General features: G+C 42.6%; 1 protein-coding gene across 3 annotated transcripts in view; it reads right to left on the bottom strand.

Moving 5' to 3' along the window:
• Positions 1-22,191, bottom strand: part of ASAP3 (ArfGAP with SH3 domain, ankyrin repeat and PH domain 3) — a 127,964-nt gene that overhangs the window by 90,427 nt on the left and 15,346 nt on the right. For all 3 annotated transcript variants that reach the window (XM_089478964.1, XM_089478965.1, XM_089478963.1), the window contains exons 3-6: positions 17,377-17,522; positions 12,159-12,233; positions 8,459-8,508; positions 7,474-7,600 (exon numbers count right to left, since the gene is read on the bottom strand). In XM_089478964.1, coding sequence (XP_089335090.1) covers positions 7,474-7,600; positions 8,459-8,508; positions 12,159-12,233; positions 17,377-17,522 — 398 coding nt within the window. The remainder of the gene's footprint in view (positions 1-7,473; positions 7,601-8,458; positions 8,509-12,158; positions 12,234-17,376; positions 17,523-22,191) is intronic.

The raw sequence follows: 22,191 nt of genomic DNA on the forward strand, positions 1-22,191 counted from the left end.
CAGCTTGGAGGACAAGGGCCCCTTGTCCTCCAGGCTGCAGCTGGCTCTTTCTCAGCGGCGGCGACCAGGGAGAACGGGGCCTGGCCTCCTCCTCCCTGGTCGCCGCCTCTCTTAAAGAGCCGGCTGCAGCTTGGAAGACAAGGGCCACTTGTCCTCCAGGCTGCAGCCGGCTCTTTCTCAGCGGCGGCGACCAGGGAGAACGGGGCCTGGCCTCCTCCTCCCTGGTCGCCGCCTCTCTTAAAGAGCCGGCTGCAGCTTGTAGGCCCCTTAGCCTCCAGAAGCAGCAGCCGGCCATTTTGCGGTGGCGGAGACCGAGGCCGCGAGGAGGACGAGGCCAAGCCTCTTCTCCCTCGCGGCCTCGGCCTCCGCCGCCACAAAACGGCTGGGTGCTGCTTCTGGAGGCCAAGAGACCTCCAGGCTGCATCCGGGCCACTTTCAGCGGCGGCGGCGAGAGCAGCGGCGCGGCGACACAGGTAAGGAGGGAGGGAGGGAGGGAAGGTAGGTTAGTTTAGGGAGGGAGGGAGGGAGGGAGGGAGGGGAAAGAGGAGGGGAGGAGAGGAACAACTTCCGGGTTTGCCATGCGCGTATGCTCAAATACGCGTATGGCAAACCCGCGTATAGGGAGGATCCACTGTATTTAGAGAGAACACTCAATTAGCTTTTCTTTAAGATGATTCTAATTTGATAAGGTAGACATGTAAAAGATTATGTCATATGGAAGGGCAAGCTTTTTTTAATGTGTTGTCTTTTGTAATGTTTGGTATTGTAATGTATTATGTTTTGTCTTAGTGGTGATGTTATTATATGTATGTATTTGTTAACACAATTTTTTTAAAAAATAACTGCAAAAGAATTCCAATTCAATATAACTAAGAGATTTTTATTTAGAACAGTGCCAAGATGACATTTACACACACAAGAGCACAACTACACAGATACACACAAGGCTACAGAAAGAGAGTTTTGTAAAATAGAGAGGTTAAAGGGATTAAATGGATAATAATCACCAGTTCAGCCCACAGATGTCCGTTACAATGCCAAGGCGAATAAATAAAGAGCGAACTTGGAGAAAAACATGAAAAACCTTCAGCGGGCAGCCAAAGACATACTGAAATAAATAAATAAATAAATAAATAAATAAAACAAAACAAAACTTTGGAAAATAGAAAGCTATCCCAGAAAAAAGGTTCACTAAAAAATAAAACCAGAGACAAACCAAGGATTTCTCAGAAGGAAAAGAGAAGAAATGGGAAATACTGGAGACTCAGCTCATGGCTGAAGGAACACCCAAAAAGTGACCCTAGGAAAAATGCTGGAAACTCAGCAATAGCTGAGGGAACACCCAAAAAGAAGTGAACAAAGAGGCTCAGGTTTGTCAAGATTTTTATACCCAGAAACATTCCCTTGGGGCATATATTTGTGGACTCACAAAGGGTTTTGAAAACTTAGAAACTTGTAGCCATCACCTCCAGCTGCTACAGCTTAGGACAATATATGTTGGAGAGCTACAAGGCTGGAGAAGATGAATTAAATCAGTGAAGGCTTATGATTAGTGGCAGCTAAAAAGGCCAATGTGATTTTAGGCTTCATCAATAGAAGTATAGTGTCTAGATCAAGGGAAGTAATAGTGCCACTCTATTCTGCTTTGGTCAGGCCCCACCTGGAATATTGTGTCCAGTTCTGGGCACCACAATTCAAAAAGGACATTGGGAAACTGGAGTGTGTCCAAAGGAGGGCGGCTAAAATAGTGAAGGGTCTGGAAACCATGCCCTATGAGGAAGGACTTAGGGAGCTGGGGATGTTTAGCCTCGAGAAGAGAAGGTTAAGAGGTGATATGATAGCCCTGTTTAAATATTTGAAGGGATGCCATATTGAGAAGGGAGCAAGTTTGTTTTCTGCTGCTCCAGAGACTAGGACCCAGAGCAATGGATGCAAGCTCCAGGAAAAGAGATTCCACCTAAACATTAGGAGGAACTTTCTGACAGTAAGGGCTAAACCTAACTTTTTTTGGTAAAGTGTCGGTGATTAAGATGAACGTCCTCCCTAGATTAATTTTTTTATTTCAAAACTTACCAGTTATATCCCAGCTAAAACATCTAGAGATATGGCAAAAGGAATTAGCAAAGTTCCTATGGAATGGACACAAAGCAAGAATTAAATGGAAAACATTGTCTGATAAGACCCTATGAGGGGGCTGAGCATTACCAAATCTAAAAGCATACTACATCGCAGCATGCCTCTGCTGGATCGAGGACTGGATCAAGCTCAAAAATAATAGATTGCTGACACTTGAAAGCATTCAATTGAAATTTGGTTACCATGCATTTTTATGGTATAACAAAGCCATAGTTAATTAAAAAAATTCTCATGATTTTATTAGAAACTCACTATTAAAAGTTTGGTTACAAACCAGAGAATTGTTCTACTACAAAATGCCTCTTTGGGTTTCAACCCAGGAAGCCTTTTTTCAGAGAACTAAATCATACAAGGTATCCCACTGGTTGACATATAGAGATCTTTTGAATGAAAGAGGAGAGTTCAAAACACTCGATCAAATGAAAATGGACAATATCTTGAATGATTGGTACCTCTATAGGCAACTGCTGGAACATTTCAAGATAGACAACAAAAATACAGGATTCAATAAAGATAAAATAGAACTCGAAGATATACTATTTGATAATAAATAAGGACATATGTCAAAATATTATAAACTCTTAAACAAAAGAGAACTGGAACAAGAGACAATTAAACACACTATGGTCAATGGGCGTTAGAAATTGGCAAAACTATTGAAATCGAAATGGGAGGAAACTTGGCGGGACAGCAATAAATTCACCTTATGCCAAAACTATAAGGAAAATTTCTTTAAAATGTTTCACCATTGGCATATGTCTCCAAACAAACTCAATTTGATATACAAAGTGGGGACAGCTTCTAGTTGGAAATGCCAAAAGCCTGATGGAAACTTATATCCACATGTGGTAGAGTTGTAAGATAGCTGACAAATACTGGCGAAACATCCATTTGATAATGGTAGATATTCTGCAGATTACGATACCCTTTGACCCACTCTTTTTCCTTTTGAATATGGTGTCTGAATTAGATTAAAAAAAACAATACAAGAAGAGAAATGAATAATGTTATATATGGTCACAATCGCAAGAATCAACCACGCTAAAAACTGGAAAAAAACAACAATACCAACAGAAGATGAATGGCTCTCCAACCTATACGAGGCAATGGAAATGGATATATTGACAGCTCGTATGAAAATAAATTGTGTTGAAAAAATAAAATCAATAGAAAAAGATTGGAAATGTGTTAAAGAATATAGAGAAAGAAAACATATGTTTCTCTCCTTGGGAGAAAATGTACTATAATGTATCAATGATTTAACAAGAGATATAGCTGATACAGTTACTCTCCTTTCCTGTAAAGGATAAGATGCAGAAAATAATCCCCATGGACTGTGGAAAGGCTACCAATATTTGACTATTTACTTTTCTCTCTCTCTCTTTTTTTTTAGGAACGATGATAATAGATAAGAAACTTGAGAAGTGTAAGTTAAAGAAGTGTAAACTCCACCAAGGAAGTCTTTTATTTTCTGAATTTGATATGGTGAAAAATATTCGGTTCGTGAATGTTAATGTCAATGCATTTGGTATGGATGTGTGTCATTGTTATGTCTTACATGTTTTTATAAATGCTTAGTAAATTTTTTTAAAAAATAAACATTAGGGGGACCTTCCTGACAGTAAGGGCTGTTCGACAGTGGAACACACTCCCTCAGAGTGTGGTGGAGTCTCCTTCATTGGAGGTCTTTAAACAGAAGCTGGATGGCCATCTGTCAGGAATGCTTTGATTGAAAGTTGGACTGGATGGCCCGTGTGGTCTCTTCCAACTCTAGGATTCTATGATTCTATTATTCTATGATTTGTTGTTGCTGTGTACTTTCAAATCATTTCCAAGTTATGGAGACCCTAAGGTGAATCTCTCACAGGGATTTCTTGACAAGATTTGTTCAGAGGAAGATTGGCTTTGCTTTCTCCTATAAAATTTCCAGTATGACCTTCCTCAATTCAGCACATTCTGGAAATGTTGAAATATAGCACTCACCATCCTCAGCTGATCCATACTAACTGGGAATGATAGGAGTTGTAGTTAGTGACCATGGAGAGTATCACATTGTGAAAGGTTGTTTAAGAGGCCATGAGATAACTCTGAATACTCTGTAAGATAGATGTGTACCTCATCAGATATGCTGTACAACGTGTCTCGTGTCTCCTCTCCTGCATACACTATACTATTTATTTGGCACAGAGCTGCAAACAAATGCTTAGTGGTTCCATGTGCTGTTATTTATTTAATAGTGTAGCTATTCAAAGATGACTCATTCCCTGGCCAAGCCCCAACTGTTTCACAGAACTGAAAAAAATCACATACACAAAAGTAGGGAAACTACTGCCTGCCCAGCTGAAGAGAACTCCTCTTTAGCCATACAGCAAAATTCCACATACACACACCCTGCCCACAGTTCCCATAGAGTCAATCTGCCTGCTTCAAATCCTCCTTGTACAGTCAGAGATCATATACATAGGGTGGCTCAACATCTTTATGAAGCCAAAACTCACATTAATTTATTTCCAGAGCTTGAAAAATTACTGTTGGGCTTACAGTTCCCACAATCCACAAGTCAGTGTGCTTATAATAAATCTTCAGTGACCAACCCTGCTTTCAAGCTAATGCTGGAATTTTGCAGAGTGTGCTCTTTAAGGGCTAGTTTCAAGAAGATTAAATGTGTGTGTGTGTGTGGGGGGGGGGCTGGAGAGAAAAAGAGCATTTGGAATAGGATGTGCAGTTACAGCACTTTTACCCCTCTCATTATCCCCAGCCAGCCACAACCAATGGCCACCCTCAATCAGTAGGACATCCTACTTTGCATGCACCACAGTCAAGCTGTGGCACTGCCAGTTAGAACAGTCAGGTAACAGGAAAGATCTTGTGGGCTTCCAGATGTTTTTGGACACCAGTTTCCATCATCACTGGACAGACCTGCAGCAGCTGACGTGACTACAACAATATCTGAAGGAGTACAAAGCACCACACCTCTGTTGTAAAACTGCTTTTCTAAGAGATCTACATATATTTATCATAACAAATGCAAGTTACACATGATAGCTGTCAGCTGAAGACATTAACAAGTCTCAGCATATACACTGATGTGAGCATTGTTAACAACCAGAAAATGTACAGTCCCAACAAGTATCTTTACTGTTATGCAAAACTCCCCAGTCTATTGCAACATCCATCAACAGACTGCCAAGACTAAGTAATTCTTTGGCAGTACCAGGGCCCAGGGGGTCTACGTTAAGCACATACAGAAAATCCTCCTGTACAAAAGCCAGCAAGAATATTGCAAACTGAAATGGAAAAATGCTATTCAGAGAGACAATGAGTCGAGCACTGCTGTAGATGGGCTGCCAGAACTAGAAAGGGGATGGTGTTTCTATGAATATGTGGACTGCACTGTACAAACAAAAGGTGCAAAGACAATCTGTGTCCCTAAGACTGGTTGAGAGTGAATGTGACATATGTCTAGAAAAAACTTCTCAAACTTCTTATACATGAGACATTCTTTTTTTATACACAAGGCCACATTATCGCTTGGCATAACATGATCACCTTGGCCTGTCCCAGTAAACAAATCTAGCCGCCTGTTTTGGACTAATTAAAATCTCTAGACCATTCTCAAAGGATGCCTCCGATGTAACTAATTTCAAAGATCCAAACTGCAAATTTACCAGAGTTTGAATAAGTTTCAGAAAACTACCTCTGCTCAGATTGGGTCATAAATGGTATTAGAGATGTAAAGAAATTCAACCAGTCATATTTATGGATCAGCTGTCAATGCTGACTCTCCTTGTCAAGATATGTCAAACCCCTGCAGAAAATCTCATCCTTGGTACTAGAGCAAGATATCAAGAACTTTATTTCACCATATTTTGCACCTTTTGTGCAAAAATGTCATTAACATCTTTTCACTTTGTGAAGCTCCACACAAACACAAAGCAAACAAAACGGGGTGAGCTGATAGGTCTCAGTGATGTAAATATTATAACCTATCCAATGCTTCTAACTTTTAACAGCCCATGTAATTTTATTCATTTACAGAAATGTGCAAAGATCATACTTGCAAATGTACAAATTATCTCTGGGGTGAACAAAAATCTTTGCCATCTGACAAGGAAGAGAATTTTTAATGCTTTCTTATTTGGTGGCTGTGCATACAGTATGCCAGGTCATAAATTTCCCTAGTAGTTCATATTTCAGTGTGACATAGTGGTTTTAGTATAGGAATAGGACTCTGGTGGCTGGGGGTTGATTCCTTGCGGGGCCATGGAAACCTGCTGGGTGAGCTTGAGTGAGTCAATCTCTCAGATCCAGAAAACCCTGTGACATGTCTGCCTTAGGGTTGCCATAAGTTGGAAATGCCTCTAAGGCACACAACAACAACTACATATGTCAGCCTGAACTGATAAAAAGTGCTCTTACTCACTGACACCATTTCTTTCTTTAGTGACAATGATGCATTCAAGGGTCACCACAGCCAATGTTTTTGAGACAGGATGACGAGATTTCCTAACCACAAAGGAGGACATGCATAGAATCATAGAATAATAGAGTTGGAAGAGACCATAAGGGCCATCCAATCCAACCCCCTTCCATGCAGGAAATCTCAATCAAAGCATACCCAACAGAGGCCATCCAGCCTCTGTTTAAAGAACGGACATTCAATAAAAATGTACGATGTTACACAATAAAAGCTAAAAACACTCATATAAATGTAAATTCATGCTTCTTAGGCATGCTCAAAATAGTGGACATGTTGAAATTCTTCTTGGACAGATGGTTGAAATGTAGAAAAGGAGGATGTCTGGTCACCCTGTTTTTGGAAACTAAGCCAAGCAGCACTAAGGTTTTAGTGAAAAAGCTTTTGTACTGTCAATTTTATAAAGATATTCGCCATCACGCCTCTCTTAAATAAATACCCTGGTCATACTGACACTTTCTACTTATGCTATCTCTTGGATAACCGAAAACCAAATGTTCTTCACAAGGTGGCAAAATTTTGCTATATTGTATGTAAATTACGCCCCCAATTGGTTCTTGACGAAAGCTGAAATGTTTACAGCTGATCTGAAATTGTATCTGAAATTGTATAGACAATTTTTTTAATAACTGTACTGTGTAATTGTTATACTGTCAATTTTTGTATTGGTCAATGACCGAATACATTTTTTAACTTTTTACTTACTAGTGAAAAAGCTTAAGATGAAGCCAAAGGGCATGAATAGATTCTGGAGATCATCTGATTTCAAGCATGAAGACAAATATGTCCATACAAGGGGACCAAATGAAGTGTTTATGATCAGAGGACAATTTCCATTATAACTGCAAAAGAGTTCCTACCTCGCACATCTGAAGTTGAAAGGTATGGCGCTCCTTCTGTAATTCCTCAGCAATTTCTGCAGCTGATAGTTCTGTCTGAATGACTCCAGAGATTTTATTTCGCTCTTTCTCTCTTTCTAACTTTGCTCTGAGGAAAGGAAGAATGCCACAGACAACACATTTGGATTTTGTTCTATCATAGCCACCTCCTAGGAGACTTAAACCCTGGTCCAGATAAGCACCTAAAGTAGGAGTGGGCAACTGGTCTTGGATTGCAAGTACCACAATACATCATAATGGCTATGCTAGCTAAGACTTATGGCCAGAGGAATCCATTTCTGTCTTAAGCCATGATTTAGAGAAGACTGTTGTGAATGGATCTATACAACCTTAATTGACAACATTTTCAGTCCATCAAGAAGTGATTTTCCTTTAAAGCAAGATAGCCTCTCCCATTATATGTCTTGTTCATGTGTAAAATAAATTAGTGATTAGTGCTGCTGCAGCTACTATTGCATTCAGCAGTGACCAAAGAAATAAATCAATTAAATTGTGTCACTTATTTAAATGTAAGAAAGTACACGGAGGGCTTCTTGTCTTTAAGAAAAATCACAAGAGCCGCAAGTGTAGTTTTCCTCAAAATACAGCATAGTCTCAATGCAGCTTGTTTACATGTTTAAAAGCGGTGCAAACCCCAAAAGGACCCCTTGAACTACAGTGATGGGCATTAGCTTTCCAGGATTTTAGACAAGAGGTTTTTAGAACCCCTGCTAGAAATGCTGCAGACCGCATGTGAAATCTTCTGCATACAAACTATGTTCTGTATTACTGCTCCAGGGGTCATACTCTACAGCTCAGTGGCACAGTTATAAACAACAAATCCCATTGGTTGTCTGATCAGAGTTCTTTTACCTCCTGTGCTGCTGGGCCCACAACAAAACACCTTTGTTTGGAAGAAGAGGGAAGAATTAGCCTATCCCTGCCAAAAGCAAAAGAGGCTACTTACACTTTGGTCTCATAATCCTTCCAGGCCTTTTCAATCTGTTTCTTGGATTCCTGCCCAGCAAAAGAGAAAGAGAGGAGGAAGAGAAAGGAAAAGATGAGAGTTAGGAGGGAAGCCACCAAATGAAAAGAGAGAGCCAACGGGTGGTGGTGGCAGCCCCACTACCAAGCCATTTTTCCCTTGGCCAATGCCATGCACACACAAACCATATCAATTACACCACCAAGAAGTTGTTAACTGTTAAACCATCTACAAGGAAGCATTCATTCCGTTGGAATACTACAAAATGGAAATCTGAATTTTAATTTTTGTAAGTTTTAATTACTGCTGGAACATAAAGCCATTTGGTCATCGGACTGAAACAGCTGGCCTGAGAGGAAGGAGACTCCGCCCTCCATCACTGCCATCCGCTGGCCTGAGAGGAAGGAAACTCCGCCCTCCATCACTGCCATCCGCTGGCCTGAGAGGGAGTTCACCAGGCAGGTCCAGCTCCATCAGGGCTAGCCTGGAAGAAGGAAGAGCCCTCCCTCCAATCCATCTACTTTGGTCCAGGCCTCAGAGGGAGAGAAGAACCACTGGACCTCATCCCCTTTCCCTCCACCATTCCCTTCTCCTTTTGTGTCGTGTCTTTTAGATTGTAAGCCGGAGGGCAGGGAACTGTCTGATTAAAAATAATAATTGTAAGCCGCCCTGAGAGCCATTAGGGCTGAAGGGCGGGGTATAAATACCTAAATATACACATAACTAAATAAATAAAAATAAATAAATAACTTGTTTAGCAGGCTCATAGTTAGAATACTGTCATGTGGGGTGGGGAGGATGCAACAAACACTGAGAGCTTACAAGGAGAGCCTAATAACATTAACTTACTCTTTTTAATTTATAAAACACTAAAGTGAGCAATAAGCTATTCCTCATTGTTCCAGTGCTGGTTCTTTTTGTGTTTATAGGTCACAATACATGAAGGACAGATCAAGTCCAGTTCTCACCTGACATTTGCTTGTAAAATGGATTGCAGTTCTATTTTCCTTCTCACATAATCATTATCATGTTGTGTATACACATGTGTATGTCTGCATGTGTACCAGAGCTCAAAAGGGTTACTAATTAGAGTTAGCCAACTAGCATAGACAGTAGCCATTCTGACAGGTGCTATTCAAAAAAAGTAAGTTTCCCAGGTGCACACACTAATCTGGGACAGAGGAAGAAGCAAGAAGGCATCATGAATAGGATGAAATTCCAGCTGAGCGTCCCCTTCTCTCCAGCTACCAACTGCCACTACAATGGCAAACAGAAGGAGAGAAGCAGTTATCTTTTCTACTGTGCTAAAATTCAACTCTACAACCTGCTGCTATTGTTGTTATGTTTCTTTAAGCAATTTCTGGCTTATGGAAATCCTAATGCAAAACTATCATGGGATTTTCTTGGCAAGATTTGTTCAGAGGGATTTTTCCACTTCATTCCCCTGAGGTTGGGTGTGTGTTGTCACCCAGTAGTGTGGTGTAGTGGTTTGAGTGTTGGGCTTGCAGAACATTTGTTCACAGGTGAAAATTTAAGAATCCTTACTACAATTCGGATAGAAATTTGCAAAAACACCTCTGAATATTCCTTGCTTAAGAAAACCCTATGGAATTTGTGGGGTCACCATAAGTTGAAAGCACAGACACACACACAATGCAACATACCACAAGAGGGAAAACAGTGTTCAGGTGACCTGTGTGCCTGGCTGCTCATTCTGCTGTCTTGATGACAGGTATTGATGAGTCACAGGCATTGATGAGTCACTTCAAGAACTCCCAGTTCAGGGTTCATCTGATAAGACAGTCCTTCAAATAAAAGACTGTATATTGCAAATTAGGGCACCTGACCAGACCAACTGTTGGGGAAGGCAGGAAATGGAATAGTGCAGTGGTGTTGAACATGTGGGTTCCCAGATAATTTTAACCAGAAACAAAATTCTGAATCCTTCACCGATGGCTACCCTGGCTGAGGAATTCTTGGAATTGAAGTCCAACAACATCATGAAACCCAAAGTCTGGGAACCACTGCAAATAGAATATTCTGGAAAAGAGCATACTAGCTAAGTGACACCTGAAAAAGAGCATGCCACACTGCAATATTCTGTCTCAGTCCCATATCTCCATGAAGTTAAAAGGATATTTGCACACAGTTTAAAAAATAATAATTTAATGACTGAAAATCTGTAGAATAACTCTGAGTTGAAGACCTCCTCCCCTCTCCCATTTCCGTAGTCCTGCTCTTCTCAGTATTGGGCTGCAACCAAACATGGTCCTCTGTTGGGCCATCCATGTTAAGAGAAAACTTTCCCATATCCATAAAGCAGCATAAGTGATGTGGCACCCTTCAGATAGTTTGGATTACAACTCCCATGATCCTTGTCCATTCCTATATTGTCTGAGGCTTATGGGATGTCTAATTCAAAAACACTGGGAGGGCATCAAATAGTCTAACCCAGTATATAGGATTTAATTGCATAGTCTGTTTCAGGGGTGAGGCATTTTTGTCCCTCCAAATGTTTCGGCCTGCAATCTCCATCATCCCTGCCCTGCCCATGGCCAATGATAAGAAGTTGTGGGAACTGAAGTCAAAGGTTTCTGTAGAGCCAAAAGCTCTACGACCATTTTGTATTTCAACGTTATGAGGCATTTAGAGCGTGGTTTACTAGGGAGCTGACAACGACAATTTCAATGAGTGAGCTAAGTCTGAAGTGTCTAAAAAACCAGGGTATATGCAGTGGTGTCATTAAGGGTGTGTGGAGGAATGTGGATCACATCTGGTGATACACCAGAGGGGGGTGAAACCTGGTGGGGTGGTACACCCGGAGGGACTGGCATGGCTATTGGCATGGCTACCGGGCTTGCGCAGCAGCCTCTGAACCTAAATGCTTTGGAGGCTACAGTGCCACCTCTCTCAGTAGCAGCAGCTGCTGGAGGGGGGTGCTTTTGGGGTCCCACATGGCTCTGAAGGATTGGGGGTGGATGGAGAAGCCTTACATTCCTTACAATTAATAAGAAAATAGTTCTCCGCCTCCATCTGGCACCCTCTCTTCCCCTCTAGGACAGAAAAGGCTTGAGTGGAGTGGAGGAGAAGAAGGATCAAGGCCCCCAAAGCTCATGCCTCCCCCTTGAGCAACCCTTGAGCCCCTCCCCAGGGGTCCTGCCCCACAGTGTGAGAACCAGTACTTTGTTCTGTTAAACCAGACTTTTTGCCTTCAGTGTGGTGGCGAATGCTATTCCACTGCAACACCAACTTCGGTATGTAGATTGAGGGAGAAAACATCGTCATGGCCACCTCAAGGCACAGAAATTTCTTGGGTTGGCTTCTGGCAGGGACGTAGCCAAGGGGGGGGGGTCCTTGGGGTCCGAACCCCTCCTTCCATTAGAAAAATGAATGGTCTGTGCTGCTGCGCCACCGCACCCAAGCCCCATTATAATGGTGGCACTTAGTCTGGACCCCCCCCTTTCCTAAAATCCTGGTTATGTCCCTGCTTTTGGCATTGTACCCAAAGTCTTACCCTCTGAAGAGACTCATTCCAATAAAATGACTAGCTATCAAAATATGAATGCAATAAAGGTGGCACAATGATCTACTGAACTACTTCTTTTGTGCCTATCATTTCCTAAGCACCCTTCCCACCAACTCCTAATAACCACACTCTTCCCAAATGTTAAAGAACACTTACCAATCGACTATCTTTAAGTTGGCCCTTCAGTAGGCTGTCCAGGGGGAAGGAGACAATATTGTTCAGATTCTGCACCTGTAAGAGGTAAATATAGGGTGATTCCTTGTGCACTGGTATACAAGATTTTTTTCAGATGAAAAATAATAATTTAAAACACTTATTCACATATAATTTCTATCAACTAATTTATATATACATATACATCAATTTGAAGCTCTTTCACTTATCAAGGAAGATGAGGGAGAGCAGAATGGACAGACTTCAAGGACAGAGCAGAGGAGCCTGAGAGTTCCACCAGAGGGAACAGCTGCTGCTAAGCCTCGCAGGAGGAGTGTGGTCGTAGTGGGGGACTTCTTGATGAGGAGTACAGAAGCAGTGATTTGTTGGCCTGACAAGATGTCTCGAGAAGTTTTTGTCTCCCTGGGGCAAAGATCCGTGATGTGACAGACAGGTTGACAAGACTGGTCAAGCCTACTGACCAATACCCCTTCCTTTTGGTCCATGTGGGAACCAATGATACTGCAAGACACAGCCTTCAGAACATCAGAAGGGATTACGAGGCGCTTGGTAGGAAGCTGAAAGAAATGGATGCACAAGTTGTCATCTCGTCTCTTCTGCTAGTTGAAGGGCATGGTCCAGGAAGGGGGAGGAAAATAGCAGATGTAAACAACTGGCTCTGCAAATGGTGCTGTCAAGAACGATTTGAATTGTTTGATCATGGGCTGTGGTTCCATGAGGGGGGGCTTCTGGCAGGGCAATGGATGGGTTGCATCTCATGCCAGTTGGAAGAAATGTTTTTGTCAACAGTCTCAAGAATTTGATCAAGAGGGCTTTAAACTGAGTTCCGTGGGGGAGGGAGACAATATTATGGAAGGCGAAAGGGATGTTCTAGAAAGGCATCATCCAGCTCCTCCACCTGACTTGGGGGTCTGTAGTAGACTCCCACAATAACATCCTTGTTGTTTTCCTCCCCTTTAATTTTTATCCAGATGCTCTCCACCTGGCTTCCAGGATTGATGTCCTGGATCTCTTCACTGGTGTAAATGTCCCTGACATATAAGTCTATTCCTCCTCCTTTCCTGTTTGGCCCGTTTCTCTTGAAAAGGTATACCCCTCTATTTCTACATTCCAATCGTAAGACTCATCCCACCAGGTTTCAGTGAGGCCTATTATATCATATGTGCTTTGTTGTGCTAGGAGTTCAAGTTCATCTTGCTTATTTCCCATGCTCTGTGCATTAGTGTAGAGACATCTCAGACCATGGGTCCTCTTTACTTGCTGCCTGTGCAAGTTTTTTTGCCTCCCACTTTTGGGTCCTTGCACTGTTTACCTTGTTCCCTCTGTGTCAGTTTGACTATTTTCTCCAGCCCCTTTGCCTTCCAGAATACTGTTTCCCTCCCCCACATAACTCAGACTATTGGCAAAAATGTTTTTGCCAACTAGCGTGAGATGCAACCCATCCCTTGCCAGAAGTCATAGAATCATAGAATCATAGAATCATAGAGTTGGAAGAGACCACTAGGGCCATCCAGTGTAACCCCCTGCCATGCAGGAAATCACAATCAAAGCATCCCTGACAGATGGCCATCCAGCCTCTGTTTAAAGACTTCCAAGGAAGGAGACTCTATCACCCTCCGAGGGAGTGCATTCCACTGTCGAACAGCCCTTACTGTCAGGAAGTTCCTCCTAATGTTCAGGTGGAATCTCTTTTCCTGTAGCTTGCATCCATTGTTCCGGGTCCTGTTCTCTGGAGCAGCAGAAAACAAGCTTGCTCCCTCTTCAACATGGCATCCTTTCAAATATTTAAACAGGGCTATCATATCACCTCTTAACCTTCTTTTCTCCAGGCTAAACATCCCCAGCTCCCTAAGTCGTTCCTCATAGGACATGGTTTCCAGACCCTTCACCATTTTTGTCGCCCTCCTTTGGACACGCTCCAGTTTCTCAATGTCCTTTCTGAATTGTGGTGCCCAGAACTGGACACAATATTCTAGTCCCTCCTCATGGAACCGCAGCCCATGGTCCAAGAATCCAAACCGTTCTTGGCGGCACCATCTACGGAGCCAGTTATTTACATCCGCTATTTTCTTCTCCCTTCCTGGACCATGCCTTTCAACTGGGAGAAGAAATGAGATGACAACTTATGCATCCATCTCTTTCAACTTCCTACCCAAAGCCTCATAATCCCTTATGATATTCTGAAGGCTGTGCCTTGCAGTATTATTGGTTCTCACATGAACCAAAAGAAAGGGATAATGGTCAGTAGGCTTGACAAGTCTTGTCAGCCTCTCTGTCATATCACGGATCTTTGCCCCAGGGAGACAGCACACCTCCCAAGACATCTTGTCAGACCCACAAACCACTGGCTTAGTGCCTCTCAACAAAGAGTCCCCCACGACCATCACATGCCTGCTCTGAGGCTTAGCAGCGGCTGTTCCCTTTGGTGGAACTCTCTGAATCCCCTGCTCTGTTCCTGCTGCTGTTCCTCATCATCTTTGATAATAGAGAGAGACTGAAATCTATTCTGTAGCTGCAAGCTCACAGAATTTTACTTCTGTTGTGTGCGAAGTGACCTCCTCCTCCCCAGCAACTTTTTCTGTGTGTATTCTTTTAAAATTTTCTTTAAAGCATAATACCTTATCAAATTTTCCCTTTAACCAAGTATTAATACATTTAGGTTGTGCGTATGATATTGTTATTTAAAGGTATAATTTTAATTTTGCTAGTCGTTCATGTCACAACTATTGCCATGACATTCAGTGATACACAAGAATTACAATTTATGAATAACATTAGTACAAAAAACATTATTAAGATTCTATACGCTATGATATCAGAAGAGGTTAATGGGGGGCTAACACTATGAATTACCACACTGAGTGAAGCCAATCCTAGTGACACTACTGAGCAAGCTGATGATCCCCAGATGTTTTGGACTATAAATTCAATTATCAGATTATCCAATTAAATTTGTAGTTCAAAACAAAAATAAAGGTAAATGTGCAAATTGTGTTTTATACAGAACAACCTCACTTTTGCACACAGTGGTAGTTAATGATATGAAAGCTATCTTTTCTCAGCCAATGTGGTTATAGTACTGGATTGGGCCTTGCAGAATCCATGTTCAAATCCCCATTGACCAATGAAACTTACTCTCAGCTTGACCAAACTCACAGGGTTGTCATGAAATAAAAGTAGAAGGAAGGGGGGCATGCACTCCATCCTGGCTAGAGCCATTGTGAAGTAGTGGTCTGAGTGTTGTACTACGGCTCTGGAGACCAGGGTTCAATTTCCTGCTTGGGTCATGGAATCGCACTGGGTAGGTCACACACTCTCAGCCTCACAAAAACCTTTGATGGAGTTGCCTTAGGATTGCTGTAAGTCAGAAGTGACTTGAAGGCACACAACAACAGCAAACTCCATCCTGGCTCAATACAGAATACAAATGTAACTCATAAATAATATAATAAATAGATAAATGTATTTTTCAAGCACAGTATCTGGCATCCAGTAAAAAGGAAAGATTTCCAAAAGACAAAATATTCCATCTTTCTTGAATGCCATGGTACATATCGTAGCCATTGTTATTAGCCTGCCCTACATTAGCAAAGCCCAAAAAAAACAACTACCGTATATATTCGACTATAAGTCGAAAAATTTATGCCAAAAACTTGAGCCCAGAATTCTGACCCGGCTTATACAAGGGTCAATACGGTAATAGTGCTGAGAAAGTTCCGCCCAAGACACCATTCGCCTTACCTCCGCAGCTGCTGCTCAGCCAAGAAGAGTGAGTTCCTCCTTTCTCTGGGAAGAGGGAAACAGCCCCGATTGCTTTTGCAAGGTGCTCATGTGTGTGTGTTGTCTCCCTCTGTCCCAGAGAGGGAAAGAGTCCCCATTTCTTTTTGCAAGTTGTTTGTGTCTCCTTTTTCTAGGGAGCAAGGAAAGAGCCCTGATTGCTCTTGCAAGGAACGTGTGTGTGTGTCCCCCTTTTCCCCAGGGAGCAGGAAAAGAGACACACTGCTTTTTGCAAGGTGTGTGTGTGCATGTCTCCCTTTTTCCCAGAGAGGGAAAGAATCCCCATTGCTTTTTGCAAGGGGTGTGTGTGCATGTCTCCCTTTTCCCCAGAGAGCAGGAAAAGAGCCCCATTGCTTCCCTCCCCCTCTGGAAAAGGAGAAAGAGAGAGACACACTCTCCTTGCAAAAAGAAATCAATCAGGGTTCTTTCCCTGCTCCCTGGTAAAGAGAGGAAGGCATACAGTATTATTATTATTATTATTATTATTATTATTATTATTATTATTATTTATTCATACACACACACTCACACTCACACACATTCTCTCTCCTTGCAAAAAGCAATCAATCAGGGTTCTTTCCCTGCTCCTTGGTAAAGAGAGGAAGGCATACATTATTATTATTATTATTATTATTATTATTATTATTATTATTATTATTATTATTATTATATTATTATTATTATTATTATTATTATTATTTATTCATACACTCACACTCACACACATTCTCTCTCCTTGCAAAAAGCAATCAATCAGGGTTCTTTCCCTGCTCCCTGGTAACGAGAGGAAGGCATACATTATTATTATTATTGTTGTTATTATTTATTCATACACACACTACACATTCTCTCTCCTTGCAAAAAGCAATCAATCAGGTTTCTTTCCCTGCTCCCTGGTAAAGAGAAAGGCATACACACATGCACATACCTCGCAAAAAGCAATTGGGGCTGTTCCCCTGCTCCCTGGGAAAGGAGGGAAAGAGCCTGGATTGCTTTTTTTACAAGAAGAGAGTGTGTGTGTATGTCTCTCTCTTTCCCAGGGAGGAGGAAAACTGCCCTGATAGTATTTTGCAAGGAGAGTATGCGTGCACAAGGGGGGCTTTGTCATTTACATCCTTTGTTACATGTCCCTAAGTTGTACCCTCGACTTATCCATGGGTCATATCAAAATCCAAAATTTTGTCCCCAAAACCTGCCCTCGACTTATACATGGGGTTGACTTATACATGAGTATATATGGTACTAGTACAGTTCCCCCAATACAGTGTGGAATGTGGCTGTGAGATCCTGGGAACTGTAATTCAAAAAACTAATTTTCACCAGTGTCTGTTGGTAAAATAGGGCACATGTCCCACTCTTCATTGAAGCAAGAAGAATACAGGCCCTTGAAATACCCATCTATAAGACCTTGCTATTGCCTTACCATGTTTTTGAAAAGTGCTGTGACTTCCCTGGTGAAGACAGCCAGATTCAGGAAGCCTGTGGAAAGCTCATGGTTGTTCTGAGAAAGGTGGTTGTTCCCAAAGTTCTCCAGAGTTTCACTGTATTGTTCTTCATTCTCCACATGTGCTAAGAAAGGGAATACCAGGATTAAAGAGTGTCAGGAGGGTCATATATTCCCATTAGTCTGTGTGGAAATAAATGAGTATAGAATACATATCCAACGGCCTTTCTTGGGCAAGTTCATGCTTCTCTCAATGGACAACCAGGTGCATCAGGACAACAGTCTGGTCTTACTTCTGTGAGTAAGGTTGCCATATTCCACTTTCTCAAACCATAATTTATATAGTATAATAATTATTCTAATTAGGTAAATTACTCTGTTTTCATTCTAATTATTCAAATTCAGTGCATGAATTGGGACATTTTTTCATACACTTGGTTTCGATCTTCATACCATTTTTACAGTTATAACTGGTCCAAGAGAACCAGTATAGAGTAGAAATAGAATAGAATAGAATCTTTATTAGTCATAGACCAGCACTAGAGTAGTGTTTAAAGTGCTAGACAAGTAAATGAGAGGCCAAATCTCTGCATAATCATGAAATATCCCATCACTGCTTCTCAGCAGGCCTTCCTGAAAGTCTCTTTGCTTCTTGTACTTTATTGCTTGCACCAATCACTCTCTAGTCTTTCTGCTGCCTCATATCACACTCTTGCAATGCACTCCCATTGCTTCTTACATGCAGCTACTTGCACATCTCACTTCCCTGTACTGCCCTTACATCACCTCACACCCTTGCAGTGTACCCTCCCTTGCCTCTTGCACTCTATCCCTTGCACCATGCACTCTCTTCCCTCCTACTCCCTCCCTCACCTTGCACCCTTGCAATGCCAATCTCCCTTGCTTTTTACACACTGCCATTTAAAGTGCTCATTCCCCTTTCCTCTGCCCCGCTCAACCCACTTCACACCCTTCCTTGCTTCTTTCAAGCTGTCACTCACACTGTTCATTCCCCCTTCCCTCCTCTTCTTCCCTTGTTTCACCTATCTCCCTTGTAATGTGCTCTTCTCCCTTCCTTCTTACCCACCACTCTTTCACAGAAGAGTGCCTGTACATTTACAAGGGCTAGAAACTTATTTATTACAAATAAAAGCTTGGAATCTAGGCCAAATGGTGGCCCAAATGGGCATTGAGGGTCATGCCTAGAATCTGGATATAACCTGGCCAAACTATTGGCATGGCCACCCCACCTGTTAACCAACAGCTGATATGATTAGTAGTCAATCATTGCTTTACCATTCATTAATTTTTCTCGTCTCCCTTTAGCCATATATGATAAGACCTGCCCGTCCGCTATGCCCTAGTCTAGAATGGATCTAACACAGGCAAAGATACTGATGGAACTCTGGTCAGTTTTCTGGATGATACTGGTTCTTATCCTTTTCTTTATCTTTTCTGTTGCCCAAGATTGTAAAAGCCTAATAATAATAATAATAATGCCTGAACACTGAACCATTAACAATTAAACCAAAATCTTTCCTCAGAGGTACCAAAGGTGGAGGGAAGATTTTTCTCCTGCATCTTCTCACCAGTTTGTAGTTGGAACAATGTGCAGGTACTGCCAGCCAGCCAGCCAGCCTTTGCCTGTGCTCCTGTCATGTGGCTGCTTCACTGCAGGGAGGAGGTGAGGTGACTTTCCTCCAAACTCTCTCTTCAAAAAGTGACACCACCAACAAAAACCCTTTGTATCTCCAGCCTTGGAGTGAGACAACTATGACATCCCTCATGGCTCCTCAAAAACCAACATGTCACTTCAGAAGGCATGCACTCTACAAAAGGCTGGTGAATTTGACCCCATGAATGAGGGTGGTGTGGTGGTGAAGCAAGCTCTGTATCTTCTCTCCCCCCTTTCAGTGTGGAGGAGGAAGTTACAAGATTAGGATCCTGAGTTCGGGAGTGTAGGAACAGTTGAGGTGGTGGTGGCACTGGAGGAGGAGAAGGAGTTGTCAGGGAGGTGTAGCTGCCTCACCCTAAGGCTGGAGATGCAAAGACTTTTTCATGGAGTTATTACTATTTGAAGAAGGAGCTTGGAAGAAAAGGTTGATGGTCTCCCTGTTGTATCACCTCGGATCCTTGTCTTAGGTGTCCTCTCTTTCCCCTGGGAAAGAGGGGAAGAAGGGAGAGAGAGAAAGAGAAAGAGAGGCAAAGGCTGGCTGGTTGGTTGTCATCTCTGCTGTTGTTCAGCTGCCCAGTTTGCTTCCTCTGCTCAGTGAAGCAGCCATGTGGCAGGTAGTGCCAGGTGCCGCCAGCCAGCCTTTGCCATTCCTTTTGTCATGTGGCCACTCCACTGCAGGAAGAAGGTGGTCTGAACAACCTTCAAGTCTTCGTGGCTTCCCTCTGAGGACACTGCAACCTCCTTCAGGGTCAGGTTAAGGATCAAATGTTAAGAACCACTGATCTAGGGCATGGCTGTATGACACATGACCTGCACACAACCTTTAGTCCACTTGACCTTTCTTCATGCTCTCACGTTCCCATCACTATTTCTAGTTACAGAATGCTGTGGTTCCTTGTGTTTTCAATGGAAAGCAAAGGAAGCCCTTCTCCCACCCTGGGAAGTGGCTTACCCTTTATCGAGTTGCTATTTGTCTTTGGGATTCTTACAGAGACTTGAGGGCTACATGATCCAATGAGACAGTCCATTTATTCATAAATAAGAACACAGTTACAGATCTCTTATGCCTTAATTTTAAAAAGATTCGTAGTAAATATTCTGGCTGTATAATGTATTCATTTTTTTTCAAGTAGATCTTGAAAGACTCAAGATCTTTAGACAAAGCAACTAAATGCTGCACCAATTTGCTGCTTGATACAAGCAACCTCCAATGTGACCACACATATCCACATATTTTTGACATCTGAGAAGGAAATGGCTGTAAGGCAATGTTTAGAAACAGTACAGCTGCTATGGGGAAAGCAAAAGGTCATTCTGGTGCATGGGGAAGTTTGATGACAGCAAGGATGTAGTCAAGGGTTTTTTTGGGGGGTGTCTGGACCCCCCCCCCATCAAGAGTGGGGATGTTCAAGCTCCTTCCTCCCCCTCCTCCTCCCCTCCATCAAAAGCACGGACTTGGATGGAGAGGGAAAGGGGGGGGGGAAGTCTCAGGGAGCAGGGAGGCTCAGAGCGGGAGGGAGCAGAGAAGTAGCCTTGAGGTGGGGGCAGTGCCTGTTCAAGCTCCTTCCTCCTGCTTCCTCCTTTTATCGGAGCAGACTCAGGAGAGAGAGAGAGGGAGGGGAGAGGGCTGGTCTCCCTCCCAGCAACATCTTTGCCCCTCTTTCCCTCTCCCTCCTCCTCTGTGCTTTTGCCAAAAAAATGTCTCCTTTCGGGAGAGGAGGAGGAGGAGGAGGAAGAGGAAGAAGAAGAGGGAAGGAAGACACACAGAAAAAAGGAAGGAAAAATGAGGGGAGGGAGGGAGAACTAAAGGAAGGAAGGAAGAGAAAGGAAAGAATGAAGGAAGGAAGAAAAAAAGAAGGAAGGGAGAAGGAAGGCTCTAAAAGGAAATATCAAAGAAAGAAAAGGTGACTTCTAATAACAATAATCAACTACAGGTTGAATCTCCCTTATCCAAAATGCTGAGGACTAGATGTATTTTGAGTTTTTCAGAGTTTGGTATGTTTATATATGTATAATGGTATATATTGAAGCTACTTGAGTCCACCCATTAAACCCATTCATGTTTCATAAGCTCATCCTCAAGTAGCTCCTTTTTTGCCCTCCTCTGAGTGTCTCAGAATGTGAACAGAGTGTCTCTGAGCATGAACAGAGTGGCTGCCGCTTATTGCTTGAGCAGCTGCACTTTGCTTTATCAACCTGAATTTATCTGATGCGAACAGCTTGAGAGGAAGGACTCCGTTTGCATCTGCACTAAAGAAATAATCCAGTTTGATGCCACTAACTGCCCTTGGCTCCATGCTGTGGAATGCTGGGATTTGAAGTTTGTTGTGGCACCTGACAGAGATGGCTAAACAGCCCTCAAAACTACAAATCCCAAGATTCCATAGCACAGAGCTATAATGGAAGTTAAAGTGGTGTCAACCATAAAAACCAAACTGCCTTGGGTCCTTTTCTGGGGGAAAAGGTGGCACAGAAATGAAATAAATGATGAAATGATGAGGAGATCTGGGAATTGCACTTCAGTTTCTTGTGGCTGGCAGAGATGGCTAAATAGCTCCCAAAACTACAAATCCCAGGATCCCATAGCATAGAGCCAGGGCAGTTAAAGTGTTATCAAACTGCACTATTTCTGCAGTGTGCATGCAGCCTTGGAGCTCTTTTGCTGATGCTACTTGCAAGTTGGTTCTGACTCATGGCAACCCTAAGGCAAACCTATCATGGGGTTTTCCTGGCAAATTTTTCCAGAGGGTGTTTCTCTGGGGCTGAGAGAGTGTGACCTGCCCATGGTCGCCCAGTGGGACCTCTATCCATGAGTTAAACCCACTCCCCACCCCTCTCCATTTTCTTTCTGGAAGGGACCTTGCTTATGTTGAAGGGAAGGCTGCCAAGCCTCTGAACCTCAGAATTATTGTTTCAATGCTCAGTCATAGAAGCAGTGGGTGCCTGAGCATGCACAGAGTGTCTTTCACTCCTTCTCACCTCTCTCTTAGCCAAAGACCCCCTCCTCATTTCACCACCCTCTTGATGCATGGGTTTGGCTGATTTTAACCTCTGGAACTTTATATTTGTATTTTATATTTGTAATTTTAAAATGTAATTTTTTACGATTTTCATTGTTG

This window comes from Sceloporus occidentalis, unplaced genomic scaffold, assembly GCF_023333645.1.
Source record: "Sceloporus occidentalis isolate IW3139 unplaced genomic scaffold, rSceOcc1.0.p SCAF_13, whole genome shotgun sequence".
NCBI lineage: Eukaryota > Metazoa > Chordata > Lepidosauria > Squamata > Phrynosomatidae > Sceloporus > Sceloporus occidentalis.